This window comes from Centruroides vittatus, unplaced genomic scaffold (assembly GCF_030686945.1).
Source record: "Centruroides vittatus isolate TY-2023 unplaced genomic scaffold, ASM3068694v2 contig_3125, whole genome shotgun sequence".
In the NCBI taxonomy this organism is placed as follows: Eukaryota; Metazoa; Arthropoda; class Arachnida; order Scorpiones; family Buthidae; genus Centruroides; species Centruroides vittatus.
The window spans coordinates 35,597-48,856 of NW_027122014.1; the positions used below are offsets into that span (position 1 = coordinate 35,597).

Genomic DNA, 13,260 nt, shown 5'->3' on the forward strand with positions numbered 1-13,260 from the left:
GACCACTCGATAATAGGTGAGACAGACTTTTCTCAGTTGTGAAGAGGGTGAGAGCTAAGGGGAAAGAAATTATTCAGAAGCGATACACCTTGTCCTTTACCAGTTATGGCTTTGTAATCATGGTCTTTTGATTATGATAAAACACCGTGGCCGAATCAGAATACAAATATATTTTTATTCTGTCGCTGTAAATCTCTCAGAATTTTCATCCGCGCCTATAATTCATTCTTCTTCCCCAAAAATGTTTTCCCTAGGTTCCCCCAAGATATTTCTCCTCTTGAGTGTCCCCTGGACCAAAAATTTCTAAATATCTAGGAAATTCCCCCAATTTGGCAACGTTGCATGAAATGCTTCGTCGAGGGGATAAATAACTGAGAATATTCGTGGTTTCTATGGTTTCTCCGGAAGACACTCGTGGAGTATTTTGCGTGAAGTTTATCCATTTAATCCAATAAACTACTGTACTAAGGTTCATTTATACTATCTGACACATAATACTAACGTTCCGATAACAACGTTAGACGTGCATATATTCAAACCAGTGCGGATTTACTTTCAAAGAGACCTCAAGCAATTTAAATTTTCGAGCTCCATGCAACTAAAAAACTAATTCTCTAAACTAATTTATAAAAGAATTTATTAGTTTAAAAAGACATAAGTAAAGCACGTTTGTAGTCGGACACCCATTGTTTATATCAAACTGCCAGGCAGAAACTCTAAACCGCGGAAGGAAGTCGTCCTATGATCGGTGGAAGATCGAATTCATCTTCTATTTTGACTTTTCTCCGGCTCCAGGTAAGAGTCTCGTTACGCTTAGTAACCAGGGACCACCACTCGGGAAGCGTGATTGAGGGAGAGTGACCAATCAAATGGACGAAAGAAAGAACGGAGATTGATATAATCTTCGACAATCCCACCACGCACGTACGAATGGATTCTAGATCATTACTGACGCGCAATTAACTGATTGCCCCTGGAAGTCGGCTTCTTACAGAAACACAGCTTTCCTATCATCAAACGTCACGGCACGCCCACTGTACTACAGTAATGAATTTGTAAAAGATTGGTTTGGGTCACCTATTAACAAAGACCCTAGGCAATTACTTTTTTGTCCATAGGATAACGCGCTACTGTTAATCCGGTGATTATGCATAGTCGCCGACCTATACGTAAATTGTATTTAGATTTAAGTCTGTATTGAGAAATGAACATAAAACACTTTCGTAACTTAAAACTTGTGACAACATAATTAAACATGTGCCAATTTATATATATAAATATATCAACTCTTTTCGCCCTGTGGGTACTAAGAGGGTCTCTTTTAGCAAGCTTATGGGTTCGGCCAGACCCACAAAGAGGCGGCCGGGTGGTGAGGGACGGGGCCCGACATATGCGGGATAGAGCGTCCAGGAAAAATAGTGTATTGAAACATAATCCTGTATAATATTAATAATAAAGCGGCCGGATGGTTGAGCGGTCAAGGTTAGCAGCCTACCGCCCTGGGGGACCCGGCATCGAATCCGGACGCGTCGAAAAATACCTAGGAATTTTTCGGTGGGTGGTCCGTTTGGATATGTCGGTCCCCGTCCCTCACCACCCGGCCGCCCCATTGCGGGCTTGGCCGAATCCATAATGGGCTTGCTATATGAGGCCCTCTTAGTGCCCACAGGGCGGAAAGAGTTACAAAAAAAAATAATAACAACAAATATAGAAAATAGATTCAATGCAGAGCATAAAGTTATATTAATTCCTTTTAAATTTTTTAATGAATTTTATAATGATTTAAACATAACTATATCTCTATATAAATTATTTATATTCTAAATACGACCAGTTGTGTTTTTATTGGAGTACAAAGAGGGAGCCCGGCTACTCGCGGTCAAAACTGAAATGCGCTTGCGTAAACGAATAGCGTGATCATATGTTGATTACATCGTTTCTATGGCGATATACGTCGGAGATCTTCTATCCTCTTTAATTCCTGCACAATGTCTGAAACATTTATCTTCAGGCGACATTTCCAATGGTATGGGTTAAGAAAGTTTAAATGATTTTTTATTTTGTTATTAGTAATAACAGAGTATATTATTACTATATAAAATATATGTTTACATAACACTGTATGTGTCTGAACACACACATACAGTACATGTGATTTTGAAAAGAGCTGACAGCCAAAATTTTAATCAAAATATAACTGTTTTGACAATTTTGATGGAATTCTCAAGTACAATGTCTACAGAAATGATAAAATAAATTGTTAAATATGATACAAGATTATTTTATCACATCTATTTTGTACTTTTGATCATTTCGCACTCATTGTACTAATGTAGTGAAGTGTAGAACGGCGATTCCCCTAAATAAGACCCCTCAGTGGGGTCGTTGATTCTTCTTGTGTGATTGTGTAAACAGTTTTTCATAAACATTATTACTTTGTATAAAAAATCCTTCAAAAGTGTTTTGTATTTTTTTCTTTTGCTTTTTGCAACAGACAAGGAAAAAAATATACAGCACTCTGAAGAATATTGACAATTAACGATAACAACAAGAAAAAAAGGATTAGTGGATTCGTATACAGTAAAACTTCTCTAACTCAAATATTTCTTTAATGCAATGAAAATGAAGCACTCTGTATGTCTCGATGGAGTAGCGTACGGATTTAATGTCTCCAACCTGAGTTTCTTAACTCAGATTATCTTAGAGTCAAAGTTTTTCATGGCCCTGCTGATTTATGTTTGACTTCCCTGACTCAAATATTAATATTTCTTCCATCCGGAGTGATCCTAGTTATCAGATTTTCTTGAAATTTTTAGACAATTAGTTGTATCTACTCTCCAATACCAATTTTCAGACAATGTTCCAGTCCAAAGCAAGAGGTCCTCTTGTTTTATCTCAACAAGATGTACAGTACCTGCCAAACTGTTCAATTTTGTTAATTACATTAAACAGTTTACTGAAAAGCATTACGCAGGTTGTTTAAAACAAAAAAAATCAGTATTGAAGATTCTTTATATAATAAAAGTACAATTCTATTCAGAAGTGGCATTTTTTATTCTATTGTTCTCTGACTCAAATCGTCTGTAGCTCGAAGTTCTTTCCTGTCCCTTGGAGCTTTGAGTTAGAGAAGTTTAACTGTATATGAAAAAATTATCCAAAAAGCCATAATTGTAAGAAAATGGAAATTGGAATTATTGGCGAAAAAAAATGGACAAATGCCAAGCATGGTGGTCACATGGACAGAACCCTTTAAAAGTGGACTGTCCACGCCAAACACATACGGTTGAAATCTTCTTATAATATATAACATACGTAGTAAAGCAGTACCATAATGTAAGTTTTTTGTATTATATTGAACCAAAATTATATAATTTAAAATAATAAAATTATTGAGATTTTGAACATTACTATAAATTAAAATTTATACTGATAATTTTGTAACTTGATCCATTGATGCTAAATTGCATAATATATATCAGTGATGGATACAAGGGCGCTACAGGGTCTTAAGCCCTTTCAGTCGATACAAAAAAAATTAAAATTTATTTGTTCAAATTACAAAATGTTTTTAAAATCATTTATTGCACCATCCACAATAGAATTGTACACATTCTGACTAGTTCTTTATTCCTAAAATTTGTAATGTTTGTGTTTCCTCCTGTGCACATGTTAATAAAAGGTATAGTAATTATTCAAATACTTTTCATTTTCAAGTTAGACTTATTCAAGTACAGTACCTCTGGATCCATTACTGGTATATATTAAATAAACTTGTATAAAGAGAGATAAGATAATGTGTGTTTATTTTTCAGTTCAGAACTATTTGAATTAGTTACTATGTACTGTATATTAAAAAACATTTTAAGAAATAAACATTTTAGTTTCCTTTAATTTTTTTTTACTGTTAATAAAATTGCAAAAGATGTTTACTTTCTAGGTTTATATTTGTTGACAAATTTTTATTTTAATTTGGTAAAAACTGATTTTGTTTTATAATTTCAATATTACTAAGCAATTTAAATGAAACAGATTCTTACTGTAATAAATTTATAATTGTTATAATTTACATTCAGATAATAACTAGGTATTTCTGATCTTTCTAATTAGAACCTTTTTTTCTTTTTGTTCAAACACAATGTAGTGCAATCACTCGACCACTTGGCATTTTTCATCATTAACTTTTATTCAGTTGATACAATGTACTTGACATTTTTCTACTTTAGAGAATTAAAAATACATGATTTTTGCATTTCTACTATTCGTTACTTTATTATTTAATGAGTGATGTTATTTGCTACTTTTGTTTTTAAAAATATAGTCACGTTTACTTCAATTTTATTTATTATTTATGGACTTTCCCATTGATTCTGCATTTAACATTGATTCCGAAGATTCGTAAAGTAACTGCTTCAGTAGATCACTCAATCAACAACATACATATAATCTTTTAGAGAAGTAAAAAAGGTTTATTAAACTGGAAATATCTGATAAAATTATTTAATTAATTACCTTTGTCAGGTTGCTTTTCCAAAAATTGAATATTTACAATTATTAATGTTAAATAAAACAAAAATATTCAAACATTAAACATCGTTGAATTTTTATGTTTTTAATTATTTAAAGAAGTTGAGGATATTTATTCGGATTCAGCACTTTTTGGGATTTTAAATCCCATCTACAGATCAACAACATTTAATTTTCTGACAATTTGAATAACTTTTTGATTCTAACCAACAATACAAATTCAAACATTTCTTTAACAACTTAACAGATATTTTTAAATTAATAATTTTTCATGTAAATACAAAAATTATAATAAAGATGAAAAAATATTATCAGAGTATAAACTAAGAAACAAAATAAAAAAAACTAAAATAGAAGTCAGATAAGGTAATAAGGTATCAACAAAAAATGGTAAAAAGCATAAGACCAAAATAACAGTAAATAAAAACAGCTAATTTGGAAGTAATGACAGATATTTAAAAGTATTAAAAGGAAAAGTTGGAAATTTGTATGGTATAAACAGCCAAGACTTGGTGAGAAGCTTAATCTGGAGTTTTCAGGGGGAGGCTCATGACCGTAGGGAAGAAATAAGACATATCTAAGGATTTAGTTTGTTTCCTTCACTTTTTTTATTTATACCAGATATTTGGGATTGGTAGTGATCAACTCAGTCATTCTAAATGGTAAATATCTTGTATTTTTTTATCAGAATTGTGGCATCTTTTCATTGAGAGCAGCTTTCTTTTCTGTTTCCTGTAGATAATTTTTCCCCATTTGAGATTGTTTTTATACTCAGACATTCTGTCTTAAGTGTGCAATATTTGCTGCCAGTACTCTGTCCTTCCATCTGTTCTGATTGGGGTGAGAGATGCCACTTTGTTGCATCTTTTGATATCAGTTCTTTTACATTTTTAATCTTGTCATACATCATTGGGTGATTTTATAGTCACTACTTCCACATTACTTTTGTTTAGATGTTTGCAAAGGATTCAGGAGACTCCCAGTCTAGTGACAGTAATCTTTGATTATTTTAATCACAATGCTGGTGTTTTGTTGCTTGTGCTGAGACCTTCTACCTGATTTAATTTGTACTAGGTTGTGATGAAACCCATAGAGCAGTGGTATTCAATCTATGGGTCACGACCCCATTTGGGGTCGCGCTGTTAAAATGTTTGAATACCATTGCCATAGAGCATAACTGTCTCTGTGATTATATTTATTTGTTTACAAAAAGAACAGAGACCACACTGCTCTACGGATTTCCTCACAACTAATCATATTTGTAGTTGTGTCTATATTTCAGGCTATTTATTTTTTTTAATATTTAGTCATTGCTACAACAGTCAGATATATAATGTAATTTCTTGAAGTTTGAAATGTAAAATAATTTTAATATATAATCAATTTTAATATATATATATGCATGTGTGTATGTGTTGATTCAATAAAAATAAATCATATGAATAAATGATTATGTAAAAAAGGTTATATTTTTAATATTTTTATAGCGGACTGTCTGAAAATTATTATATCCAAACTCCTTGGTTCTGGAATTGTAGCTGCTTCTACTCTAGGTATGTTATATGTCTTAATTTATATTATATTTATACAGTTACATCATTATATTAAGTTTATGGATTTAATATGAATTTTTTATAAATTTAACCTTTTAACCTGTGGGTGAAAAAATGTTTCTTTATCATATGGGTGTTGAATCTAGGGGACTCATAATCACAATTATTATTTCAAAGCATTAGGAGTTACAAAATACTAAAATGTCATACAATTAGTATTTATTTATATTACAGTTAAAAAAACAATCATCACAATATTTATTAGCTTGTTATGCCCGGCTTCGCCCAGGTTTATAAAGTACCCCTTGCAATAATTTTATACTCAGCATTATTAACTGTAAATTTCAAAAATATATGTGGTAAAACCCATTTTAAGAACATTATAAGAATGCCCATAAATTACATGGGAAGTATGTCCTGTTAATAGCAAGTTTATAGAAAAATTATTACAATTAATTTGGTTTATTTGGTCACGGCAATGCGACACATGGGCAGTCTGTCAAGGAGATGCCTCCCAGGAGGAGTTTTATAGGAAACTGGAAATAGTGTAACAGTTTTGACTCCATACAGGTAAGTACTATGTGCTACTCATCAAAGTAATAATATAGTATGTCTAGATTGGTGAATTGCTTTTTGTCCTTAAGTTACAATATGAAACTATGAACACTAAGTTTTGGCTCTATGGAGGACTTATCATACTATTGACTTGTTAGAGTACTCTGACATGAAACGTACAATGGGGATAAGAATTAAAGAACATAAGGCGGACATACTACACAAAAGGCTCACAACAGCTCTCTCAACATATGCCACCGATCAAGAAGTCACGGCGGACTTTAGCGCAGCCCGCATTATCCTCACTACTAACCACCCGGAACATCTCAAATTATTGGAAGCTATGGAAATATACAGAGCAGGATGTAACACCACGTGCATCAATTTTAAATACGAGTTGGCCCTTTCAGCAGCATGGCAGATCCTGCTGGAAGATAATTTTTAAACATTAACATCATCACCACTTCGAAGCGCATGCGCGCTGCACGGACCAACGATTGTTTCATTTGAAAATATGTTGGAACGTTTTCATGTGGCAGAATTCGAAACACGGTTCTGTCCAAAAGGAATATATTCGAAATTCAACGATCGGCATAGATTTATTATTACAAAGCCTGAAGAAGAGCCTAGACGAGGCTACGAAAACGTTTGCGACCCGAATACTAACCACTCCGGTTATCTGGTTTTTACGTAAGTGTATTTTTTGTATGAATAGTGTGTGATAGAGCAAAAACTTAGTGCTCATAGTTTCATAGTGTGTCTACTTCATGCTATATCATTGTTACAATTATTAAGTGAATATAATATTTGTTTTTTTGATTTATATCCTTTATTTTATGCATTATATTTAGTTTATTATTTTTTAAAGTTTTGTTCCAATAGATGGCACTACATGTAAATCCATCAAATATTTTTGGGTGGTATGTATCATGTGATAGTAAGAGCAGAAATAGTTATGAATTAAAAAATACTATTTTATAAATTTAGAAAACCTACTGGTGTTCCAATTAAGACTATCAAACAGTAAACCCAGGTTTGTCTTATAACTATGTCTGTTTTAATCAGGAGATAAAGTTCCATTGGCAAAATATACTTGACATTAGCAAATTTAAAATGACAAAGTAATAAATATAATAAAAATTAAAGGGTGTACTATAGATTACTATCTATGGAATTTCGGGACTTTGAGTATATATCCGAACTGAGGGGACTGAAACGAGTTCAACGGTACCTTACTTTTGGGCCGGAGACAAAAAAATAAGAAAGTTATCATACTTTTTTCGGCGATCGCGCGATGATCGGGAGTCACGTCGCTCTCTCCGCTAAGCCTATAGCGTGTTTAACAGGCAGTCCGGCAAGTTGGCCATATATACCTTCAATAATGGCATATGTTGATCCATGAGCACACTGATCGTCTACAGTTGGAGTTAAGTCCTTTTCGCACATCCTTGCTAGTCAATCTTGGGGGCTATGGCCCCCTCAGTCTCGCTATCGCTCGCGGTTGGCTAGTACTACGAGCTGACTGCGCTATCGCAATTGAGAGTCGAGATGCTTGAACAAAAGAAAAAAGGAAATGGCATTCGACTGTTCGTGCAATTTCTTGCCTTTCAGCGTGTTTTTTTAAAAATTTGTTTGCAGACTTTACCACGAGATGTAGCACTAGCAACTACAGTGCAGTCTGTATGAAAGCATTAAAAAAGTATGATACCTTAAAAACTATGATAACTTTCTCATTTTTCGTCTTCGGTCCAAAAGTAGGGTATCATTGAACTCGTCTCGGTCCCCTCAGTTCAGATATATACTCAAAGTCCCGAAATTCCATAGATAGTAATCTATAGTATCCCCAAATTAAACACACATAGTACACTCCTCAAAATGGTTTGAGGAATGTATTATAACAGACATGGGCAAATGCGGCTCTTGCTGAAAGTGTTAATTTCCATTTTTTATTATTGTTTTTACAATTTTATTTTTATAATTTTGTGAAAATATGTTTGTTAAAAAATTCAGTATTTGTTTTATATTATATAATAAAATCGCGTGCCTTACCAGACTATTCACCACGACAATACAGAACTGCGGCTCACATGCATTTTGCAAAACCTACATTTCGGCTCCCACTGAACTCTTGCTTGCCCACCCCTGTATTATAATATTAGTGAGAGGTGTATATGTAAAAACTGGAGTGTTCCTTGTTTACGGTTTAATTTTTATTTCATTCATTTTAAAATTGCTAATGTCGAATATATTTTATGTATTTTTGTAACCAGATGAGGGGATGTTTTAATTCTAAAATGCAAAACAAGTAAAAATTTATTTTGCCAACAGAACTTTACCTACTGATTAAAACAGATATCGTTATAAGACAAACCTGGGTTTATAGTTTGATAGTCTTAATTGGAACATCAGTAGGTTTTCCTATTATAGAATTTCTAAGGTAGGTTAGGATATAAAGTCTGCCATAGTGATTTAGTTTCTAAATCATTGTATATGTATATATTTATATAAAATATTATTATTTGGATGTTAATGACCCTGGCAGCAGCTATTATAAATTTCTTCAAAATATTGCAATGATTTAATTATTTAATTGTTGGAGATTTTTACAAGTAGATTATAGAATACAGTATTACATGAAAGCATCCCATTGTCAAGGGTAAAAGGTTATTTACCTCAATCACTTTTACAATTACATTTTGTGGAATTTTTTACTTGATCTCAGGGAGAGGCAAGTTTCCCATTTCCCTCCTCGTGGATGTCCATGTTGGGTATCCATGGGGAACAGAAGAGAATATGTGAAATAAAATAAATAACAATGAATTAAAATAAATAATACAATAAACATAAAATAAACAAAACCAAGAAATTGTGTATTTTTTTGCAACAAAAGCAGGACATTTTCTAGCATCTTACTAATGGGAGTCATGTTGAAGTTGGATGACTGAATTATAGAGAAAGACTACAAACATTCTTAAATGTGATGTTTACTAGCCATGTACTGTACCTTACCATAAGTAATTTTTACGTAATAAAAATTTTAAAAACTATCCAGAACGTTATGGGTATCTATTATATGAGATACCCATAAAGATCTGTTGTGAATATAATAAATATTTATGAGTATTTTAAAATATTTTAGTACTAAGAAACTATAAAGATAGTTTCTTTTTATATGTAATTGTTCAGATTTCAATTACATAAGTCATTAACTTGTTTGAATGAAAAAATTTATTTAAATCAGAAAACAATAATTCTTGAAAATTAGTTCATGAGAATGGTAACTCTCTTCAATGTTGGATTATTAAGATTATTATTATAGACTATTGCAGATTAATGTAAAATCAAAACATTTATTTATTTTTTTATCTTTAGCATGTTCTACTTTTAATCCTTATTTATATAAATACATAAATTAATACATAGGTAGATTAAAAAAATAGATTACAAGCAGCGGCATTTGAAAAGTAATTAATGTGGAGGGAATATTTTTTTCTAAGAGTGGAGACAGATGGTACTAGTTGTCTTACAGCGGTTGTGCGGGTAGGTAGTGTAAGTTCACTGACATGTCAGAGTGATTGAAATGTCAAGATGCTTAGAAAAGTGGTCACGCTTGGAGGTGTGAGCTGTGATTTGTTTCTTATGGGCATCTGACGCAAACGCCCTGGCATGTTGAGTGATGGTGTCATCCTCCTGCATGACAATGCCAGGCCCTATACTGCTTGCAAAACTCAACAATTGCTGCAAAAGTTCAAGTTGGAAGTCTAGAGCCACCCCCATACAGCCCAGATTTGGCACCCAGTGACTATTTCCTTTTTCTAAAAATGAAGAAACACTTATCTGGAACAAGGTTCTCTTCGGTGATGTGAAAACAGCTGCCGAGAACTGGCTCAATGGGCAGGGACGTGATTTCTAACAAGTCGGTCCTGTGTTCAGATAAATGCCTAAATAGATTTGGTGATTATGTGGAAAAGTGATTGGCAACTATGCCTCTTAATTCCCTTTTGTATTTTCTGTCTATTATTAATAAATAATTTTTTTATTACCCTTGTAACCTTTTCTTTGGATCCACCCTCATATTTCATATTCCACATATATATATGTATGAAATAATTAAATCATTAATGAAAAGAGAATATGCTGTTTTGATTTATATTTAAATTTATTGATTTTTTAAAATATTTTATTGCTTTCTGTTGTTAGTTATGTCTGTTTTATAAAATTTTGTAAATGTGTAACTGAATTTTAAGTACTTTGAGTAAAGTTTTACAGTATTATTACAATAAATTTGTCATGAATTTGTATACTTAGAATTAAGTGATTTTAGTTTAATTAAACTTTCAATTTTTTATATTTTAGTCAAAGTACCTCAAATATTGAAATTATACAATGCAAAAAGTAGTGAAGGAATCAGTTTTTATGGTGTTCTTTTAGAATTAATTAGCATGACAGCTACTACTTCATACAGTTATAAAAAGCAATTTCCATTTAGGTAAGTGAAAATTTTTATTGAATTTGTAATATTTATATTTAATTTTCCAGATATTTTACAGATAAGATAAAATATTATATTCCTGCAGGTATTGGAAGAACTTATATTACTATGTGGTACCATCAATTATGTTTAATTTTTGTTGATGTACTGTATAGTGGTGCCTCATACTTCAAATTTAATTTGTTTCAGGAGGCCATTCAAACTCTGAATTGTTTGAAGTCCATATCAATTTCGCCTTTAAAAATAATGGAAAGTGAATTAATTTGTTGTCAGACCATAAACAATACCCATTTCAATAAACTTAAAAAGCAAATACTCATAATATTCATAAAAATAACACAATTAAATGCCCTAAATAATAAAACATGAAAACAATAAACAAAATACATAAATAATATATAATGAAATGAAAATTGCATACTGTACTGATTGCACACTTTTGACTTTAGCATCTTAAACATGGCTGCCAGATCTGCCATGCATGTATCATTTCCATGCTTCAAGATAAGTTTTTTTTCCCCCACTTCAGTTGTTGATATACAATAATTAAGCTTCATTACTTTCACACACTTCTTCAAATAATTTCATCCATAAAGTGGATATGAATGAATGAATGTTCAAAACAGCATAGTTTTAAAGTTACAGGATGTTTAATGTGTCTCCATTGAAAATTTTTATCAATTAGGGAATCACATTATTGCATCCTGTAAAATAATTTGACACAATCCTGGTATTTGTGAATGTTCATGCCAATCAATATGATGAAGGATAGAATCCTATCCTTCACCACATTGATTGTGATTAATCCAATTAGTGGCAGTTATTTTCAAGTTATTACAACTATGCTTACAACATATGTTTGTATGCACTTTTATGGTTGAAATTATTCAGAGAATCATTCTTTATATAATCAAAAATAAAATGAAAAAAAGCACTGAAAACATGAGAGATGACTTGTGCACACAACACGTGGCATTTAAACAGCAATTGCTTTTTTTCACTGCACATGCGACTTGAAGCATCATTTGAACTATGGATTGAATTTCTATAAAATTTAGTGTTCGAACACTGAAACATTCAAAATTAGAATTGTTCAAAATACAAGGTATTTTCTTCTCATTTCAAATCACTTTTTAAACCAGTTGTTTAGTTTTTCAGAGAATATCACTTTTAAAAAATTTATTATGAATTATTTTTTTTTAAATTGATACTAATATTCATTATATAAAATATATTGAAATTAATTATGATTTTTAGAAGATAAATCAAGTGGCGAAATTGTCATTAATTAAATGATTTACTACATAATTATAATTTATGATGAAAAAATTTGTACTAATGTTATATTAATTAATTTATTATATATGAAATTATCTAGTTAGTATCTAACCCAGCTACAGTATAATTAAATTTTTATAATGTTCTGATATAATTTACTGTATCAGAAGATTATAAAAGGTGGAAAATTTGCTTTGTTCAAATAAATACAATGATAAAAGTAGTTGTAAACAGAAGTGATCAGAGTCCTTCATAAAAGTTTGATTTATCATTATTTTGATCAAAGTGAATTTTTATTGTTAAGAAAAACTTGCCACATGTGAAAATAAAATTTATTTATTTATTTTACATTTAATTGGAACTGTCGATGGACAATGGAATTTCCACTCCCATATAACAAAATTACCCAAGATTACAATAAAATACAATTAAAATTAACAACAAAAATACCGTATTTTACGGATTATAAGACGCTATGGACTATAAGACGCACCTTAATTTTTAAGCAATTTTTAAAAAAAATACTTATAAGACGCACCTGAATTTTGGAGGCAATTTTTCGAAGAAAAAAGTGCGTCTTATAGTCCGTAAAATACGGTAAATACAATAAAAATTATATAATAAATAACAAGAAATATATAAAAAATAAAATAAGGAAGGCAAAATGATATAAGGACAAAATTATAAAAATAATAGAAATACAGTGATACTTCTGTTTTCGTCGATAATCTGTCCGAAAACAATCGGCAAAATCCAAAACCGATGCAATTATTTCCATAGGAATCAATGTAAATCCAATTAATTCGTTCTAGGCACTCTGAAATACATACCAAAAGCATATTTTATAGAGAATAAATA

General features: G+C 31.3%; 1 protein-coding gene across 1 annotated transcript in view; it reads left to right on the forward strand.

Moving 5' to 3' along the window:
- Positions 1–1,887: 1,887 nt before the first annotated feature.
- Positions 1,888–13,260, forward strand: part of LOC136973240 (mannose-P-dolichol utilization defect 1 protein-like) — a 32,108-nt gene continuing 20,735 nt past the window's right edge. Inside the window, exons 1-3 of the mRNA XM_067267947.1 lie at positions 1,888–2,026; positions 6,012–6,077; positions 10,989–11,121. Of these exons, the coding sequence (XP_067124048.1) occupies positions 1,942–2,026; positions 6,012–6,077; positions 10,989–11,121 (284 nt within the window). The 5' untranslated portion in view covers positions 1,888–1,941. The remainder of the gene's footprint in view (positions 2,027–6,011; positions 6,078–10,988; positions 11,122–13,260) is intronic.